The sequence below is a fragment of the Phocoena phocoena genome, chromosome 6 (assembly GCF_963924675.1).
Source record: "Phocoena phocoena chromosome 6, mPhoPho1.1, whole genome shotgun sequence".
Lineage (NCBI taxonomy): Eukaryota > Metazoa > Chordata > Mammalia > Artiodactyla > Phocoenidae > Phocoena > Phocoena phocoena.
Window position 1 is genome coordinate 92,969,173 of NC_089224.1, and position 22,224 is coordinate 92,991,396.

Genomic DNA, 22,224 nt, shown 5'->3' on the forward strand with positions numbered 1-22,224 from the left:
TCTTTACAAAAACACTTTTGCAAGAAAAAACAGTGTACTATGATGATGTTTTGAAAATACGGGATTTAGGCTCCACTACCAATTTGGCTTCAACGTGCTATGATTCATCAAATTTTGTTCTCCCTAAATTATTTTAGAGAATACTGCCTGGCAGTAAAGGAGCTCTTCTGTGCAAAAGAATGGCTAGCGGTGGAAGAAAAGACCCACAGGGGACTCTACAGATCTGGGATACATCTGCTCTCCATGCCGGACTGCAACAAACTCCCCAGCATGCACTGGGACCCCATGGCCTGTACCAGACTGCCATATTTAGGTAACAGAGCTCTCTCGAGACTTTGGAGGTTCAGAGAAATTTACTATTTTGAGGAAACTAAGGTGTGAATTTAAATCTCCTAATATTTCTAGGCATTTCCAATATTTTTTGAGTTCTGCCTTCCTTCCACACCCAATAACAGAATCCTATTGCTATCCTAATTGCACCGGTTAACATAAGGATTTATTCCATTTGTTCTAAAAGAAATTAAAGAGCACTTTTCGCTGCTGCTTGAGATCTTACCTTAATTCATAAGCAGATCTTATGAGAGCTCATAATATTTTATTGAATGTGCAGAGAAATGGCTAAGAAACTTCATATTTTGTCAGAGGAGTGGAATAAAAGCATAAAGTCCTCTTTCTTACCCAAGGAAGCAGATTTTTCAGCATGCAAAAATAAGCCATATGTTTGCAAATGCTGATCTCACAAAACAAAGCTGAAAGGCTGCATGTTGCTTTAATGAACTTCATCTGTAAGGAACTATGTGGTGAGCCCTAACAGCTGTTTTAATTTCAAAGATGCAATCCTTTCGCATTTGAATGCGAAGAATGTTTTCCCATTGTATATTAAAAAGCTGAAAGAGAACTTGCATTTCTTAGCACTCTCTCACAGAACACTGGAGCTATCTGGATGTTCACTTAAAACAAATTTTTATCCTTTCCCCTTCAGATTATAAAAAAGAAAACCTAACAAGTAAGTAATTTTGTTTGTGCCCTTGAAACGTTATGTGTATGTAACTGGATTCATGCATGCGTATTTTACACCCATATTTCATGATGTCCAGAACGGGATGTACGGTCCCTCTCAAAGTCTTTTCACTATACTCACCCAGGGTAGAATATGAAGGAAGATCATCAGAGATCCCAGTTTATAGCTTCTAATTAGGCCATGGAGAGCACCATATTTAGTGAACGATGCAAATCCCATCTCCTACCTCAAGGTTACTAAGTTGCTTTATCCTTTCTATGGCTATAAAATAAGCCAATTTAAAATATCACCTTTTGATTTTGCATTCATGATTTTTGTATCATCCAACAGTATAAAGTTTACAGGGTCAAATCAAATGGTTTTAAAAGGGTGATCTCAAAATCTCTAGGAAAGAATTCAAGAAGGTTGCTTGAAAAGGGGTGTCCTAGAAACTAACGTGTATCAGATGTTACATTAAGCCTATCAGAATGCAGAAATCTTCAGAATGAAATTAGAAATTTTTTTCATGTCGACTAACTTCCTCTGATTTTCATGTTCAAGGCTCAAATCATATTCATTTCTTGGGCTAGATATTCCAGGCCTAATTGTTTCTGCACTTGGCTAAATGCCAGGACTTGATCTTACCAGCTTACTTAAAGGACTAAGACTTAGAATATTGAAAGAAAGAATGCTACTGGTCACAGCTGAATCACTCAGAGCTAGGAAACAAGAACAGCTTTGGAAAACCCTAAAAATCTATTATTCTGGAAGCCTGTCAAATTGTCATTCCCAACTTGAAAGAATGAAAACAAAAGTTTCAATTCTTTGTCACAGAAGCAACCAAAGTTAACTTTGATTGGACTCTTAATTGATGACGGTGATGTTTGTTATCCTTTGTTTACTCATTCATCCATTCATTGAGGGTTTACTGTATGAAAGGTGCTGACCTTCAATCCTAGATTAGACAGAAATAAAACACACAAAAGCATCCAGATTTCTGCCTTCTACATTGATTATAAGAAATTGCGAGCAGCACAGATTAGCTAAATCATTTTATGAAATCTTTGCTATATGTAAGAAAATGAACTCCAGATGTCATAAACTGATCATTTCATCTGACCATACGGCAAGGAATGTCTAAAATTGTTCCCTGAGTTAAATACAATTATCAAAGAAATTGGCTTTAGCTCTTCAGGTAGGTCGATCGTTGAACAGAGAAGTCAACCTTATCAGGTAGACTGTCTCATATTCTGTGGGAGTGTGTAAAGCCCTCAAATATTTCTTGGAGAGTCTCCTGAATTCTGAGTAAACTCTAAAGGATATTACCAGTTCACTTTGAAGGGTGATGGAATATTTCTTTTAATCATTAGTTTATCTTTTGGATATTTCCTTCTTGCTTCCCTTCTCCCTGTCTTTTAATGATTGCTCCTACTTTCATATTAGCATTAAGTTTAGCTCTCCAATTTAAGCCCCCCTCCCCACTCATCTTGGACTGATTTTTTTAAATCTTCGAATGACTCAGTCCACAGAAAGTCAGAGCAGCTTTCAAACCATCACAGCGGAGCCTGGGAAGTCTGTTACATCCACCACTGCTGTGATGCTTGATGAGAAATGCTGTCATTGGTCCTGCACGAATGTTTTACTGCTGTGCTAATATTCTTCTAGTTCCAGGTGCCTGCTTGAGTCACAGGGGTAACCAAACTTGGTCTCCACAGGCTTCAAAACCACTTGCTTAGCCACTGGTGCTCAGGGCATAATCACTGCTTCCATGCCTAGACTAAGAAGTCATACGTAGGCATCCCTTATAATCTCTGCTTTTACGTGTCCTATTTCAAATGGCTTCAGGCATCCCTGCAATGAAAGTTTTCCTTTGACTCTGTGATGTGTTATAATAATACAGTTCCTTCTATGAAATCTTTGACTATATTGCAGTCAAGTTCTAATATTTCATTTAGGATCTTTTAAACCTATGCTCTATAATCTGCACTTTTCTTTTGTGCTAACCCTGTCAGGTTGTGATATTAGTATTATAATAGCTTGCTAAAACAATCTGAAAGATTTTTCTCTTACTGGAATATATTATAAAACTGTGAAAATTGTATCTCTTCCAATACTGAAAGAATATAACCATAATTCTATAATGACTTAAACTTCCTGGTTATGGCTAGTTTCAGACTTTCTGATTCTTCAAATTTGGTAATTAATGTGCTCCTACCATTTTCCTTAAGATTATAAAAATGTAACTCCGTAGTTATATATTATTTCATTTTTATTGACCTTTGAGTCTATTGTTAAAATGACTCTATCATTCCTAATTTTGTATGTTTGTGCCTTTCTTTTCATTTTAAAATTAAAATGTCACTGATTAGACTACCTTGTAAATATTTGTCAGAAAAACTATTGACCTATTTTTAAATTCTATCATTTGTGTTATGTGTATTCTAACTTATTAATTTCTGCTTGTACATGGCTGTTACTATATCACCTGTTTTCCTTTGTTTTCTGTAGATTTTGTTTCTTTTCCAAAGTCTTGAATTAAATATCTAGCTCATTCACTTCATTCATTTTATCTAGTGGAAGAAGATAATGCTATGAGTTTATCACTGAACACATCTTTGGCCAAATCTCATCAACACTGCTAGAAGTTATTTTGTCATCTGTAACTATGGCTACTTTCTACTCTTTGATTGAAAGGTTATTAAAATGTTTCTTTTTTGAATGTCTTATTGGATTTTATTTAATCTATTATTAATTGCATTTTGATCAAAGAATAGATCTGCATAATTTCTTCTTTTGAAATTTACTGAGATTCATCTTTGTGACCTGACAAAAAAGACCGTGTCTGTCAGTATCCCACAAATATTTGAAAATAAGGTTTATTCTGTCTTTTTAGGGTACAAAGTTCATTCTTCACTATTAAGACATTCTTGTTGATTATATTATTAAAATATTCTGTAGCCATGTTTTTGTCTTTACTCAGTCAACTAAAAGGATTTAAAAGATAATTCATAATGTTTTAATAGATATACAATGGACGTTGCACCCTACAAAGAGAGGGACATTAGTATGACATCTTTTGGTTTCCAGCGGTAATACAGATTTTAACTTATTTGTATATCGCATTGACCTTTTTAATAGGAATTTGACAGGAGTTCAATTGTTAGATGAACTAACTTCCTCATTTCTGTCCTACTATTTCCATTTTCCATGTTCTTCCATTTAATTCTGTTTGTAAATCAACAAACCTCAGCTTTAGATAATCGTGACTTCAATTTCATAAAAATATTTTACTTAATAACTTAACAATGTCCATGATTGTTGTCAGGTCATAAAAACTATGATGAGTGTAAAGACACTAGCCCAGGATTTGCATTTGTCTTGGAAAAAGTATTTCCTTTCTCTGAGTCTCATCTTTAAAATTCTATGATTCTGTAAGCTGGATTTACTTACAACTAGACTTCACTGGATTCTTACAATTGTGCTTTATAGATATATAACCAGGGAGAACCTGATACATTAGAACATAATCTTAAATTTAGTTTCCTGATTGCCTGAATACGAAAGTTGCTGCTTAAAAGTTTAAGAATGAGTGAAAATCTGTTGTTGACTTACAGCATTCCCACCAATGACGTCCTCAAAGCCGAGTGTGGACATTCCAAACGTGCCTCCCTCTTCCCTGTCTTCCTCCTCTGTCTCACCTACATACTCCATGACTGTAATAATCTCCATCATGTCCAGCTTTGCCATATTCGTGCTTCTTACCGTAACCGCTCTTTATTGCTGCCGAAGACGAAAACAATGGAAAAATAAGAAAAGGTGAGATTCTAGTTTAAGTGAACCACGTGTAGTAACATTTTTAAAACGTTTACGTATTTGGTATTGAAGCTGGAGACGGGAGGAGGGGTATATATAACACTGCCACTTCCTTTATGACAGCCATTGCCTTGCTTTAACGGTAAGCAGCCCCACCGTGATCTTTAAAAATGTCAGTGACTTGTTGCATAGGATCACATGTCCTAAGGTTAGTTTTTCACAGCAGATGGAATCTAAACCACGGTTTGGAAGAATATGGCCGTTCCTGCTCGCTGTCAGCCCCCTCAGCCCCACTGCCACTATCAGATTGGATAGAGACACAATTCCTGAAAAAAAGAATATAACTTTAGGCTCCAAACCAAATTCTTCGTGGCTCTAAAATGGAAGGATCTTTGGTGAACTTAGCATAATTTGTTTCCCCCTAAACACCATGTCTCTTTAGAACCTAAGTCTGAGTACAAAGCTCTCACCTGGTCCTCAGCTCATTATTGATCTTACCTGTCTTACCTGCAGAGAATCAGCGGCTGTAACCCTCACTACTCTTCCTTCTGAACTCCTGCTAGACAGACTTCATCCCAACCCCATGTACCAGAGGATGCCACTTCTTTTGAATCCCAAATTGCTCAGCCTGGAGTATCCCAGGAATAACATTGAATATGTGAGAGATATTGGAGAGGGAGCATTTGGAAGGGTCTTTCAAGCAAGGTAAAGTTGCCCACGTTAAAAAAAAAAAAAAAAAAAAAACTACCAACTGAAATACGTTGTGTCTGAAAGTTACCAGATATTAACTTGATTCTATGTAATATGTATAATAGTTATTATCAAATTAGTTCATTCTTCACACCATTCACCTTATTTTTATTGAGTACTGTACTTCGAATCTTGATACTTTTCCCCCTCTGCTGGAAAATAGGGTTGTGTACATGGAGAGAATCTTTATGAAGTGTTCCGATGATAAGCAATTAGCAAAGTTTAATCATATTTTCTTTTCGGAAGAGAATTTCGTTGTACATTTTAAATAATCATTTCTCACATTGCTTTTAGTAAATCCTTCTAAAATCTCTTCCATTTTCAATTGCTATAGTATCCACTTCACTTAATGTTTACTTTGAAATAGTGTTTCAGTTTAAGAACTCAAAGCCTGACATGTATGGATATTAAATAGATGTTCACAGAATGGCAAGACAGAAAAAGGAAAAAAAAAATTATGCAAAAATGTCAGCCAACAATGAGCTCAAAAAACCGAGTATGTATTAGGGCCAATGCTAGCCCAGTTAATGTCTTTGTGTGAGTTGGAATAAAATATCCTCTCTGCGTGGATGTAGCTCCACAGACCCACAGCTGGGCCACAGAGTGTGGACTTGGTTTTAATCACCAATTGTTACTTTGGCCTGTTGCTCTTGGGCAGGATACAACCTTACTTCTACTCATAGTGGCCCTGGTATGGAGGTTACATGATTAATGAAAATCTCACACAAATACTTATTGGGAACCAAAAAATATGCAAGGCACCCTTTTAGGCTCTTTGGGGATATAAAGATGAATAAGTCATGGCCCCTGCCTTCCAGGAATTTATATTCTGGCCAGAGATTAAGGGGTTAGGATGGTAATGATAATCCCATTGGATTTGGGCACTTTTGGTTTTCTGTTATTAATAAATAATGCATTTTTCAAACAATCTATGTTGAAAATAACCCCAGTGATTTTTATTCATTGGAGTCAAGGAGCTTTAAGTGTGACCTGCCATTGGCATCTTACTTTGGTTCTGTGGCTCTGGGAAAGGCTGCATGAGTGTGGGGATGTGTATACATGGGTAGTTATCATGTGACTCTGTGTAATCTTCCTGATCTTTGATTTCTTGCTAAATAAATGTATCTCTCAGGGCTCCAGGCTTACTTCCCTATGAACCTTTCACAATGGTGGCAGTGAAGATGCTCAAAGAAGAAGCCTCGGCAGATATGCAAGCAGACTTTCAGAGGGAGGCAGCCCTCATGGCAGAATTTGATAATCCTAACATTGTGAAACTCTTAGGTATGAAAATATAAGTGAAGAAATGTATTGCATCAGAAAACAGAGGCTTGCCAAGTTTTTCCTCCTTCATACTTCACTTACATTTTTTCTTTCATTCCTTGTTCAGAGAGATGTCTCTGTTCCTCCCCATAGAATATATTCTGTACTAGGGAGTAGACTATTTCATTAAATCACTTAAATTCAAAAAATTGAAGTTTTAAAAAGCTTCTCAGAAAAATATTTTGCCTTTTCATTAATTCTTTTACCAATTTTGTATTTAATTTTTAATTTAATTTATATAGTACATTTAATATACAGATTGCTAAAGTCCCTGGAATTAAAAACTAACACCAAAATAAACAAGCCAAGATAATAGTATTCTCATTTCTCTTCCTTTTTGAACAGACTTCTAACTTTTGCCTGAAAAAAAAATAGTTAATGATCTATCTTTATGCTGATATGAAATTGTGACCATCTGATCTAATATTTCAAGTTGTCCATTTCCCTCTCAAATACAGCAAGATTTTAAAATGAACAAATGTCTTCCTGGCACTAAATCTAAGACTCTTTATGTTAACATTTTGTTTCTTTCTGGAATGAACATTGTAAATTTACCTACATGTTTTACTGCAGTAACCTGAATACTTCATCTAAGACCTTGGATTGTTTTTGTGCTCCTTTCCAAATTTCATACAACAGCTTCCTTATCATCCTTCTTCAGAAAGGAAGCAGAAAGACAGAGCAATTGCATTACATACTCAAAGCAAACATCCACTCATAAAGTCATTCACCCAATATTTATGGAGTACTTGCTCACCAGACACATGGTAGGTGTGTGGAATTTAAAGAAGACTTAAGATAAAATCTCTAGTTTAAAGGGCTAAAATGTTGGGAAGAAACCTCAGCTAAATGGATGATTATAACAGGCAGGTAGATAGGATGCAGGATTAAGGATAAAGAATGACGGAAGGAAAATCTGATCCTGGAAAGGTCAGGAGCTGAAGCACCCCATGAGGAGTGATAAATCAGTTGAATCTTAAAAGATAAATAGGAGATGTTTACACAAAGAAAGGGGGTCAGAGTTCGACTATGATGCCCTCAACAGAAAACCAAGCCACCACATTTTCTGATCTGGTCATTTGCTTTCGGACAATTTTTTCCCACGTGTCACTTTAGAAACGCAACCTCTAACAGGAGGCCTTGTTTTGGTTCTAGGCGTGTGTGCGGTGGGGAAGCCCATGTGCCTGCTCTTTGAATACATGGCCTACGGGGACCTCAATGAGTTCCTCCGCAGCATGTCCCCTCACCCCGGACGCAGCCTCAGTCCCAGCGACCTGACCCGCGGGGCGCAGGCCTCCAGCCCCGGCCCGCCGCCCCTTTCCTGTGCCGAGCAGCTGTGCATCGCCAGGCAGGTGGCCGCCGGCATGGCCTACCTCTCCGAACGCAAGTTTGTCCACCGGGATTTGGCCACCAGGAACTGCCTTGTGGGTGAGAACATGGTGGTGAAAATCGCCGACTTTGGCCTCTCTAGAAACATCTACTCAGCTGACTACTACAAAGCCAACGAAAACGACGCCATCCCCATCCGCTGGATGCCCCCGGAGTCCATCTTCTACAACCGCTATACCACGGAGTCTGATGTGTGGGCCTACGGGGTGCTGCTGTGGGAGATCTTCTCCTATGGCCTGCAGCCCTACTACGGGATGGCCCACGAGGAGGTCATCTGCTACGTGCGGGACGGCAACATCCTCTCCTGCCCAGAGAACTGCCCCCTGGAGCTGTACAATCTGATGCGTCTGTGTTGGAGCGAGCTGCCTGCAGACAGGCCCAGTTTCACCAGTATCCACCGAATCCTGGAACGCATGTGCGAGCGGGCAGAGGGGAGTGTGGGTGTCTGAGGTCGAAGGTGGGCAGGTAGAACTCTCCAGTCTCCTCTCGGACTCTAGGAGCCTGTGGAGTCCAACACCAGAGGCCCAAGGAGACCCAGATAGGAAATAATAGCAGGCACGGGTACCATGCTGTTTGTTTCTCAGAAACAAACAAACAAAAAAGACAGGGCAGAACTCCTGGGGTGGGTGGAAAGTGGGTGATGGGAAAGGCAGGGGAGGAAAAATGTCAGATAATTGGAGATAACTACTCTTCCTCATGGGGAAAGTTTGTATTATAGACTGTACAGGAAAGCATGTCATCCTGTTCAGTTCCTGAATTAGCTGGCAGCAGAGTAAGACTCTGCTGGATTAAATTTTGATGCAAAATGCAGCTGAGAGCTCCATTTTTAATGGAGTTCATCCCCGTCCATTAGGAAAGTAGCGTATCTTCCTGTAAGAAGTTTAGCTCAAGCACAGAAAACTACAAAGAAGGGAAAACCATTTATCGTCTCCTCACCCAAAGACGGGTGTTGGTTTTTTATTCAATATTTCTTGAGTTTAACGCACACTTTTATATTTGTTCGTATTCTACAGAGTTGTGGCTTACTTTATTGATAGAAGGTTTCCAAGGAATAAAATGATAAATCAGCAAGGCTATATTCTTATTGTGATAAGAAATAAGTTCCCTTTTTCTGTCTTTGTGTTTCTTCTTTAGAAGTTTTTCCTTTGTGTGCACTTGTCATGAATTTACTCTGCTTATTTTATTCCTACATTTTCTTTTCTGAAAAAAATCTTTTGTGGCTAATTTACCTTTATCTTTGAAAGTGTTTTTGGTACTTTTTCTTTGCTCTTATCTTTATTTCCTCCTTTTTTCAGAACTCGGTTCTTTTTTGGTTACTTAGCTATTTTTTCTTTTTATTTCATCCATACAACAAACACCCTGGCAGAAATAATAACTTTCTAAATAACACTGTGGACTATTACGTATATACCTTTTGCAAAGTATTACCATTTTCTTCTGCACTTGCTTTTGAAGCCACACATTTTAAAGTTGTCATCCATTAATTTTATTGCCACAGTCTATTAAATCTCTTTATAAAGCATAGTTTATAATATGGGGTTTTACAAGATGCTCTTGTAGCTCTGAGTTATTTCAAACCTGAAGTTTGTGCATTCTGACATTTTTTTCCTTCTAGAAACCAATTTGATAGGCAGTAGAATTAATGTAGGGCTGCTTATCAACTTTCTGCATGACTATTCACCTATCTTGTTACAGCTTATGATTCTTACAAAGAAAAAAAAACCCTCTGGAAGTCAGATTCTTGGTACACAAGATTTCTCAGTGGTGCCCACACAATATAGCTTTATCTGAGGCCAACATGGATGATATGAGTCTCTCCTGATATAGTATGAACCCAAATTCTCCCGAAAAGCAAATAAACAGGGAAGAGAAAATAGCAGTCTACCCTATATCAGCTTACTTTCATTCAACCTAATTGGTAGTTAGGGCAATGGAGAAATGGTCTGAATTCTTGAAAGTAGATTTTCAATTGCTTCTGGAAGGCTCTACCTAAAATCTCCAAAGGCACCTGCATGCAAAAACTTTTTCATCTTTGCTGGAAAACCTGCCATTTTCTTGTTCATAGTCATTCCAGGCAACCAAGACAAAAACACAGACTTGTCCCTTTCCTTCACCCATAAAAACTCTATCAGTTTACTTTCTGAAATTCTCCTGGACTCACCACCTCCCCTTCGATCTGGCTGCTCATTACTCACACTCTATCACTGCCTGTTGTCTCATCTTTCTACTATTTCATGGCAGAGAAGATTCCATGGGCTACGATAATATGTGCTTACTAACAATTCTGCTTTACAAATAAGGAAGCCAGAAGTTAGCACTGAGACCTTGAGAGGTGCCTTAGGTTAAAGTCATGATGCTAAGTCCGAAGTTAAGACAGTCATCCGAAGGACTGGATGAGGAATAAGCTTGCAGCGTGAGTCAAGCAGCCAGCAAAGCAGAAAACTTGGAGAGGGCCACCATCAAGTCTGGAAGTTTCCCGTAGTTATCCATGGCATGACACATGTGTGTGTGTCATATATGCTCTGCAAACGTCAAAGACGTCTTCAGTTTTCCTCAGCTGACAGAGTTTTATTATAAAAGAAAGACATGGAAGTCAGGCCAATCAGAAAAACTACTCCATAGAAAAGCAGGGTTAGGAGAGTTACTTGGAGGACCTGCCGTGGGGCTAGTGCTGCTGGGAACATGTTGCCCCTCAGAACGGTTTTCATTGCCCTGTTCTGCCGTCTGCTGCTTTGAGCTGTGCTGTTTCCCTCCCCATTGCTGGATAACTGCCCTTACTTTCCTGTCTCTTCCGCGTGCCTTCCACAGCCTCATGGATTCTCTGTGTGTCTTTTAGGCTCTGCTATTTAAGATTTCAAAGCAAAAAAGTCAGAGAGACATACGTGACTACAGTCAGTGAATGAGTACGTGAGCAAGCAAGGAACTGTTATATAGACCATCCAATTTTACTAAATATTTAAAGGAACTGAAAACTAAAATAACAACTAGAAATCCATTATAGTAACAATAGTAATATAAGAGTAATACCATCAGCTAGCATTTACGGAATGCTTACTCTAAGGCCTATATATATATATATTTTTTTTTTTTAAGCTGGTAGGAATATTTAATTGGCATTTTGATGAACTGGCAGAGTCTGCTGGCTGTGGACTAGCGTACGAGTGAAAATATCCTGGAGGGTACAGATTTAAGGAAACCCCATAACTTTTGTGAGATTTACCTCCAAGAACTTAACCAGGTATCATGTAACAAAGTCCTACATTCCATGGGAAAGAATTTGACAGTATTGTCTCAGCTAGTGGAAGATAATTACTGCTTAGTCCAGATTCTTCCAGCTTTTATGTCTCACCTAAGGAGAAACATTTCAGTTACAAGGGGTGGAGACTTCAAGGACAGAGATTGGGGATGATATAGCTAGGGAAGCAAGTAAGTGGCAGTGGGGAGAAAGCTATATACAGGAGAAACACTTCTGAAGGTTAAAGGCTCTGATGAAAAAAAAAAAGTAGACAACATGTAAGAACAGATGGGTAATATAAGCAGAGATATTGAAAGTCAGAAAAAAAACAAAAAGAAATGCTAGAAATAAAAATACTGTAACAAAAATGAAGGATATTTTTTCATGGACTCATCAGTAGAATGGACATAGCTGAGAAAAGAATCAGGGAGCTTGAAGATACGTCAGTGGAAATGCCCACAACTGAAATGTAACAAGAAAAAAAAAGAGCCCTGAACATCCAACAACTGTGGGACAATTTCAAAAGGTGTAACATGGACAACTGGAATACCAGAAGGAAAAGAATAAGACTAGAACAAAAGAAATATTTGAAGTAATATTTGCAAAGAATATTTCAAAATTTGACAAATGCAAAACCACAAATGCAGGAAGTTCATGCAGAACAAACACCAAAATTTCTGTACCTACGCATATCACATTAAACTGAAGAATACTGAAGACAAAGATAGAATTTTGAAAGTAGCCTGAAGGGGGCCAGGAGGGAATGAGACAACCTACGAGTATAAGAATTACATCGAACTTCTCTATAAAGCACACAAGTGAGAGAGTTGTATATTTTTAAATTGAAGTAAATATATTAACTTAAAATATACAATATCCCTGTGATGTCAGTACTATCATTATGCCCATTTTTTAGGTGAGGAAACAGGCACAGAGAGATTGTGTAACTGGCCTTAAGCACACAGAGCAGCAGAGCCTAGGTTGTGACCAAAAGACACTGAACTCTCAATCATGCTGAGGTGCTTCCGATGATTACAGAGGGAACAACTGAATCACAATGACTCTGTGGACGTGAGTTATAATTTGCATGTAGTTTCAAAGCATACACCATACCCCTTATACTCCTGATTTCCTATCCCAGTCTTTTCATTGAATAGCAAAAAAGTATATTTTAGCATTGTCAATTTAATCAAAAAATCCAATTGATGGCATGTGTATTTTTTTTTGTTAGCTCTAAATGCATTTTCAAGTTTTGTCAAGATCACTGTCCTATTGCCTTAGTGGTCATCCCAAGGTTCTGTATCTCAGGGACAGGGGCCCAGTATTTACCAGTATTGTTTTCCTTTTTAAATACAGATTTTTTTTTCCCCATTGTAAAATCATTGTATAAGTTCAAAAAGATCAGGAGAGAGACTCACAGGGTCATTGTTACCAAGCGTCAGGACAGGCACCGGTGAAGCACCCACAAGTGATGTTAAATGGTTGAATATCAAACAAGACAAGAGTTCCAGGGCACCAAAAGAACACATTCCCTGGTATCGTGATAGAGCAGAAAAGGAGCACTCCTTCCACCTGGCAGGATATTATAAACCTGTTCTATATCATTAACTATTTTTCTAAAAGTTCAGTTTAATTTCTGAATAATATTCCATTTTATGGATATACCGTAATTTAATTAATTTCTTATTTTTAAAATATTTGAGTTTTTTAAGTGAAACGTTTGAGTTTTTCCAGTTTTCACTATTACAAACAATACTCTATTGGTCATCCTCATTTGCACAAGCCCATAAATATCTCCTATGGAAATTCTGAAAAAAGGGAACCTCCAAGCCAAATGGCATGAACAAAATTAAGGCTTTTGTTCGTCATATTCTCTAGAAACACTGTTCCCCTCTCTGAGTTGTACAACGGATCTCAAAGCCCTAAACAGTTGCTGTCATACATAGACAATTAATTCTCTATTTTTTAGAAGGCTTTTTTCTACTTGGTTATAGAAAAAGATGATCTTATTTTGATTTTATTTTTAAATTACTAGTGAGGTTGAATTTTTCTTGTTCCCAGGTCATTTATAGTTCTCGTGTGGAGAATTATCTATAACTCATTTTGCTATTGCATAGTTCATTTTCTAATTGATTTGTAAGTCATTTTATTTAATAAATAGTAAACCTTTGTCATACGTTGCACAAAAGAGAAAATACATATATACTTTTAAAATAGCATTTGCTTTATCATTGCAAAAGCAATATTTATTTTTTTGAAAAGAAAAAATAATAAGCAACAATATACAAATAATAAAGAAAATGAAAAAACACCAACCAGTGGTAACTAACATTAACTCATGATAAATATCGTTCCAGTCTCTTTCATGTAGGTAGGTAGGTAAATAGGTAGATGAGAGATAGAGCTATAGAGAGAAACAGATAGATAATCCTTTAAAATGAAAACAAGATCATACTGTTTTATTGTTTAAAGTTTGTTTTTAATCACTGAGTGTATCAGACATCTTCAATATCAACAAGTATTCATGTGCAACATCACTTTTGATGATTGAATAATATTCTATTATATGAAATTACAATTTACTTAACTATTATTCCATTGTTGGACATTTGGTTTATTTCTATTTTTTTGTTATAAAATACAGTATTTTGAAAATCCTGTTGCTAAGTTTTGTGAGCATCTATCTCGAGTGATTTCTTAATGTATAATCCCTAGAAATATCGATAGAATTTGTAGATCAAAGGGTATATATACTTTTAATGCTTTCACTACATTGGCAAATTACTTCCTGAATTATTTTGTCAATCTGTAATCTTCCAGCTAGATGAGAGCCTTTTTCTTTCAACCTCACCAATACTGAGCATGAGCGTTTTAATAATTGCCAACATAACAGTTTAAGTTTTTATTTCGTAGCTTATGCTCACGTTTCTTTAAATAAGATAAGGCTGAGCACTTTTTCAATGTTTTGAGGACAGTTGATTTACTCTGTGATTTGCCTCCTATTGTTATTTTTCTATTGGGTATATCTCTTTCTTATTGCTTTATAAAAATGCTTTATATATTGAGTTGAAGTTTGTCATACATGTTTCAACCACTTTTATAATGCTAAAAATGTATACTTCTATTTGTCTTTTACTATCAGATTTTATTAATCAGGAAAGAATGTTGAATTTTCAGTCTACTGAGATGACTATGGCTTTTTCCTTAATCTGTCAACATGTAGAAATGTAAGAATTGATTTCCTAATGTTGAAATGTTGTTATGTTCTGAGAATAAATGCTCTTTGGGGGGGGCACATCAGTCTTTTAATTTACTACCAAATCTGTTTTATTAACGTTTATTTGCATCAATATTTATAAATTCATGAAATTAAAAGTTTATCGTTTTCTTCTCTGCTAGAGTTTGGTATCAGTATTATGATAGTTTCCAAAACTTAGCAGTTTCTTCCTTTGGATCTTGGTTAGTTTTTTAAAAATAACTGTTACTTATTAATAAAAGCAATACATAGACATGATCTTTTAAACACTCCTAAGAAGCGTACAAATAAAAAATAAAAAGTCCCCTCTTCCAAATCATCTCTAGTTCCAGCCTAAGTACAAACCACTTTACCCATTTCTAGTTTCAGTTCTGCTGGCAATGACCAATGCAATGCTAACAAATATACTTAATCTCTTTCTGAATTGATCAATTAAGAAAGGTGTGTAATATCTCCCTTCACAAAAGATGGGCAGGTTAGAGCACTTTTACTCAAACCCCTCTCAATTTTGAGTTATTTTAGTTAACTTCTCATTATCAATCATGTTATTTATCCTTATAACATTAAAAAATACACTTAAACATCAGTGTATTAAAAATACACTTAAACATCAGTCTCCCAAGGCAACAGACATGAAAGCAAAAATAAACAAATGGGACCTAATTGAACTTACAAGCTTTTGTACAGCAAAGGAAACCATAAACAAAACAAAAAGACAACCTACAGATGGGGAGAAAATGTGACTGACAAGGGCTTAATTTCCAAAATATACAAACAGCTCATACAACTCCATAACAAAAAAAACAAACAACCCAATCGAAAAATGAGCAGAAGACCTAAATAGACATTTTTCCAAAGAAGACATACAGATGGCCAACATGCACATGAAAAGATGTTCAACATCGATAATTATTAGAGAAATGCAAATCAAAACTACAATGAGGTACCACCTCACACTGGTCAGAACGGCAATCATTAAAAAGTCCACAATTGACAAATGTTAGAGAGGGTGTGGAGAAAAGGGAACCCTCCTACACTGTTGGTGGGAATGTAAATTGGTACAGCCACTATGGAAAACAGTATGGAGGTTCCTTAAAAAAAGCTAAAAATAGAGTTGCCATATGATCTAGCGATCCCACTCCTGGTCGTATATCCTGAGAAAACTATAATTCGGAAAGATACACGCACCCCCAATGTTCATTGCAGCACTATTTACAATAGCAAGACATGGAAAAAACCTAAATGTCCATCAACAGACGGGTGGATAAAGAAGATGTGGTATATACGTGTGTATATATATATATATATAATGGAATACTACTTAGCCATAAAAAAAGAATGAAATAATGCCATTTGTAGCAACATGGATGGACCTAGATATTATCATACTAAGCGAAGTAAGTCAGAGAAAGACAAATACCATATGATATCACCTATATGTTGAATCTAAAATATGACACAAATGAACATATCTACAAAACAGAACCAGACTCATAGACATAGAAAACAGACCTGTTGTTGCCAAGGAGGAGGGAGGTGGGGGAGGGAGGGACTGGGAGTTTGGGGTTAGCAGATGCAAACTAATATATAGAGAATGGGTAAAAAACAAGGTCCTACTGTATAGCACAGGGAGCTATATTCAATATCCTGTGATAAACCACATGAATATGAGAAAGAATGTGTATATATATATACGTAAAACTGAATCACTTTGCCGTACAGTAGAAATTAACACAATATTGTATTCAACAAAATAAACATTAAAAAAAATACACTTAAACAAAGGCTACCCATTGATTCTGGACTATGTTAGATACAACTGAAGCTCACACACTTCCTTCTATCACTTTTTCCGTCCCCCCTATGTTCTATCACCTGTTTCTATGCTGTACAGCTTTTTCTATACTGTCCAGCTGTTTCTATGCCGTCAGGATCTATAATGTTTGCATTTTTTTTCCTGCAACAAATTAAGATTTGAGTGTTTAGGTTGATTCTAAGCTTGAAAAAAGAAACAATGCCTACAACAGTGTGATTATGTAATACTCGTGCATTGCTACACCAATAGTGGTATTTAATTATTTTAATTTGATAATCTATTTTAATATCCATTAAAACTCCATTTTATTTCCTCTATTTTATGGGTGAAGTGTCATTTAAAATATCACAGAATTTTATGTTCTCTTCTGTTCTTAACATTCCTTTTTTTCTTCCTCTTTCTTCTGCCTCCTTCTCGTGCTTTTGTTTTCCGCAAATGTCTGGTGATGGTTGATTTAACATACATCATTGCAAATGAAGAGTTGTTCTGATTCATATAGGTGGCAGGAGTGTAGTTCCTCTGCAATTTTGTTGGAATGTTTATGCAGCACGGCCTCTCTTTAACGGGATGGCTCCCCGTGGGCTCTGCATATGTGCTTTGTGGGGAGGACTTAGGCAGGCTGAGTTAGAAATCCCACAGTTGCCAAAGTGATCAAAAGACTCTACTCTGAGGATATAACGCTTTGGCATATTTCACTCCTGGAGAGAGCTTTTATTCCTTCACCCCTTCCATCCCCTGTGAGAGTCTAAGCTTCTCCCCCTATTCTCCTCTTCCTCCCTACCCAGATTCAACACACACAAGTACCCTTCCCAGGCAAATCTTCCAGTCTATTCAGAGAGCATTTCGTGGGGCTCCAGCTGGTGGGAAAGCCTCTCAGTCCACCTATTCTATATATAAGCCTCGTGTTGCTCACCCTGATTGACAACCCAGAGCCCATCCCTGCCCTCTGCATCTGCTGACTCAGAGCCTGGAGTCTTTATTCATGTGAGATCACTTCCCACCTCCCCTGAGAGCTGGCTCCTGTGTGCTGCAGGCTGTAGTTTACTGTTTGCTGTGTTATTCATGAATAAGAACATTAGATACCTTCTGCTCTGCAAATATTTGTCAACGTGATGGCACTTAGATTGGTTTCGACATGTACATAGATTTATTCTTATTCACATACATTTACTTTCACATCAATGAAATCTTGGGAGGAAAAGAAAAGAAGGGGTTCAGTCAGCCTACCATTTTGATTGAGAAGCCTCTCTGGAATAGTTGGTAGTTCAGGAATTACCTGCTCCCTCCTCCTCAATCTTCTTTGTTGATTCTTTCTTTCCTCCCTCCTTCTCCTAGCCTCTTAAGATTGGAACACGCCACAGCTCAATGCTTGGGCTTCACCTCTCTTTTATGTAAGGTCTCCCTCAGTGATTGCATCCGGCCATCTCAATTGTGGCTGTAAATACCAGCTACCTGCCAACATTTTAATCTTTAGCTCAAACCTCTCTCCCCAGTTTCATACTCGTATTTCTAAGAACCTATTATAGATGAGAGCTTCAAATTCTTCCCCCGCCACACACCCCAGAGCCAGGCTCTCTGCTCTATTTCTATGCTTGATCTACATTCAAAGCTGAAAAGTGCTTCACAGCTTGGTAATGCCTCTCATGTCAGGGAGGAGTCTTAGAGCCTCTCCAAAATGAAAGCACACTTGGTGTCCGGGTGCTGCACTGTTTCTCAAGAGGGCAGAGTGTGTCCATTTTAATAGCTTCCAATACCCTCTCCCATTTCTATTACAGCTGGCAGAAATTCACCAGTTTCTTGCATGGAGCTGTTACCCATTCCTGTCTTACAACACTGATACGCATGTTTCCTTTTAAACACGGTCTACGTGCCACTTTAGGAGAATTGGGGAGGGGAGAACTTGATGCTGTGCTCATTTCACCACTTTAACCAAAATCTTCCTTATTGTGGGGAGGATTTACCCTGTCTTTGTGGATTCAAATCGTCACAGAACATGTATTTCAGGTCACCATTCTTTCACTTGTTTTAGATCTACTTAAGTAGCACAGACACCAAGATATATGCACGTATAGACCTTTACTTGGGTCCTGATCACCATGGAAACGACGGCACCACTCACTCAGTGGCTTTTGGTCCTGTGAGTCACCACATCACCATGATGTGGTGGGAAATTACAACAGCAGGGAAGACTCACAGGCGTGACGGTCTGATTTTTAAAAAAGTCTTTGCCACTCAGCTATAAAAAAAAGAGTGAATGCCATTTGCACCAACATGGATGGTCCTAGAGATTATCATATTTAGTGAAGTAAGTCAGACAGAGAAAGACAAATACATGATGTCGCTTATACGTGGAATCTAAAAAAAAAAATGATGCAAGTGAACTTATTTACAAAACAGAAATAGACCCACATAGAAAACAAATTTATGGTTACCAAAGGGGAAAGGTGGGGAGGGATAAATTAGGAGTTTGGGATTAACATATACACACTACTATATATAAAATAGATAGCAAACGAGGACCCACTGTATAGCACAGGAAGCTATACTCAATATTTTGTAATAATCTACAAGAGAAAAGAATCTGAATATGTATATATATGTGTGTGTGTGTAACTGAATCACGTCACTATACACCTGAAACTAACACAACGTTGTAAATCAACTATACTTCAATAAAAAATAATTTAATAATAAGATTAAAAATTATAAAAAGTTTAAAAAACGTTTTTAAAGTCTTTGCCAGTGCATTTCTTGCAAACAAAGATATATGTGTGTCTAGATGTTCACCTTGCCTTCTAAAAGATTATGTCATCTGAGTATAAAGCAAAATAAAAGTGGAGAAATAATCACAACTTCTCAACCTTTACATGTCTTCCTTACTGGATCCCTCTTAATTGAAAACTTCTAAGAGATCCAAAAGGGATACTTATTCTTATAAGCTTCGTCATCATACCTGTAATTATGCAAGTAGCCGTCATTCCTCTCCTTTCAAACCACAGCCTCTGGAAAGTAAATGCCACATTTAGAATTGTGCCCCTAAGAAGAGAAGCCACCTGTACTATCTAAAGTTATGTCAGAGAGATGCTAACCACAAAACACACCAGACTGAGGTATACACACTGTCATTTTCTGGGTGTGCTCTTAACTATTTAGAGCTGTGATTAAAATTAGAAGTGTTGACATGACACTGCTTTCTGAACTTCTTTTTTAGCCATGTTAGCACTATAGTGGTTTGCGTGATGCTGTTTCTTATTTCAATTGATGCTTTACTCAAGGAAGGACTAAACATATGATTTACTGTCAACATCACTTTTGCTATCTTGGTTTTTCAATTATTGGGATGTATTATATTTAAGGATCTTAGGGAAGTCTATCAAGTATCATGTATTCATTCATTTTATCTTCACTCATTTAAGTCAGCTTTTCTCAGGACAGAATAATGATCCTAGGGTCACTGTCCACATCCCTCTGCTCAGGTCACTTTGCTTATGATAACCTGAAAAAAGAACCACTGATTTCAGCCTATCCCCCAAACTATTCTCAGCAGTGGCAGGCAATGAGGGATAAAAATAACTGAGGAAGGGAGACAGGCCTACAAAGGGGTGACACTGAGTGAGCAAAGAACCACAGGTAAGTTCGATGTCTAAGAAGGTAAAAAAGACCAGGAAATGCCTGAGGAGTCATAAGTTTTAATAATAAGCGTCTAATTTTAGGGGAAACTTCTTGATCTCAGTTTCTATGGCTGACAAATCCAGTTTCCAATTGTGAGATCAGTTTTGCGAAGCTTGATGAAATCAGTTTTTAATTTTCAAACACAAGATAATTTTGGAAGGAAGCATGCCTCTACTCATCCAATTTTTTAAAAAACTTGAAGAAAATTCCATTTTTCCTCTCAAAGGCCTCTTTTCTTATTGCAGTACATGTGAATTTGTCTAGCACTTGCCCAGAATTTATCATGACTAGGTAAATCATTATATCTACAGCACGATCAAAATGATGGCTTCAAGATACCACAGCTCTGAAGGAAAAACCATTAATCCTTTAACACGGATCTTTTACACTTAGATTCTCCACTTTAGAAATCTACACTTAGATTTTTTTTCCCTTAAGATTGCCTTGTATTATTTAGTAGCCTGCCAGTTTTCCATTAACAATAAACTTCGAACATATTTTTATATTTTAAATATGAACAATTACTTTAAGGGCTGTATAATAAACCATTATACACATGTTGCCTAATTGTATCTAGACAGACAGCAGATAAAGCAGTGAAAGACATGGACTCAAGCACTGACTCACATCCCAGCAATTGACTTAATCCCTCTATGCCTCAATTTTCCTCATTCATAAAATAAGAATAGTAAGACCTAGTTCATAGGATGATGGAAGAATTAAATGGGTTGATATGTGGACAATACTTAGGAAAGTGTCTGAAACATAGCAAATACTACCAAGAGTTTTGCTAATATAACTGTGTCTAATTTTTACTATTATATAGGTAGCTGCCATGAACCATAGCTAAATCTATAGCTGCCATGAGCTATAGGTAACTCATTGCACATATCTTTTTACTATTTCCTAAGAATACAATAGAACTGAAGTAATTGGGTCAGACTCAATACACATTTTTAGGAATGTTAAGGTATGTTGTGAAATTACCTTCCAGAAATCCTGCAACAATTTATACAACCAACAGCAACATATGAAAGTAACCATTTCTTATACTGGCTACCTTAGAATGTCATCAAATTTTAATATTTATCCATTTTCACAAGAGAGACCTTTTATCTCCTAGCTTTTTGTTTGTTTGTTTGTTTTTTGGCGGTACGCGGGCCTCTCACTGTTGTGGCCTCTCCCGTTGTGGAGCACAGGAACCGGACGCGCAGGCTCAGCGGCCATGGCTCATGGGCCCAGCCGCTCCGCGGCATGTGGGATCCTCCCGGACCAGGGCACGAACCCATGTCCGCTGCATCGGCAGGCGGACTCTCAACCACTGCGCCACCAGGGAAGCCCCTATGATTTTTTTTTTTTTAATTCCTGGAGACATCATGGATTTTTTTCACATATTTTTATCAACTTTCTTTTGGTCATTTTGTAAATTGCCAAGGACATGTTACTGTTTCTTTCGTGCTGATTGTCCTTCATCTGTTTAGTACTAGTTTTTTGGAATCCTTATTAGAATGCATGACTCGGAACTGCCCTTTATATTCATTATCTTTACTCTAGTATTAATTTCATATCATTTTCCTCTGGGGTAGGATAAATGTCTCAATCTGATTTTCTAATTCATTATATCTCTTATCTAAGGATCCAATCTGCTTTTAACTGTTTCCACTGCATTATTTAATTGTTATTTTTATTGAATGATTTTTAATAATAATGTATTCACATGAGTCAGACTCTAGAGGTTATAAAAACCTATACAGCAGACTTCTGCTTCCGGAAAGATGGAGGAGATGTACTTTTCCCTATCCCGCCCACTAAATACAACTAAAAACCTTGAACATCACATATGAAATAAACATAAGACTATGAAAACATAAGTCTTATGAAACATAAGACTATGAAAGGTGGAGAGAAGTAGGCAGATTGGCTCAGAAGAAGGAATGACACAGTGGTGAGTTCCCTAGATTTTCCTGTGGCCT

General features: G+C 37.2%; 1 protein-coding gene across 5 annotated transcripts in view; it reads left to right on the top strand.

Annotated features, from left to right (window-relative positions):
• Nucleotides 1-8,721, top strand: part of MUSK (muscle associated receptor tyrosine kinase) — a 91,350-nt gene extending 82,629 nt beyond the window's left edge. For 4 of the 5 annotated variants that reach the window (XM_065879062.1, XM_065879065.1, XM_065879064.1 and 1 more), the window contains 5 exons: nucleotides 138-313; nucleotides 4,615-4,816; nucleotides 5,327-5,518; nucleotides 6,696-6,844; nucleotides 8,039-8,721. In XM_065879062.1, coding sequence (XP_065735134.1) covers nucleotides 138-313; nucleotides 4,615-4,816; nucleotides 5,327-5,518; nucleotides 6,696-6,844; nucleotides 8,039-8,721 — 1,402 coding nt within the window. Of the gene's footprint in view, nucleotides 1-137; nucleotides 314-982; nucleotides 1,007-4,614; nucleotides 4,817-5,326; nucleotides 5,519-6,695; nucleotides 6,845-8,038 lie in introns of all 5 variants that reach the window. The other variant, XM_065879063.1, reaches the window with a different exon arrangement.
• Nucleotides 8,722-22,224: the final 13,503 nt, after the last annotated feature.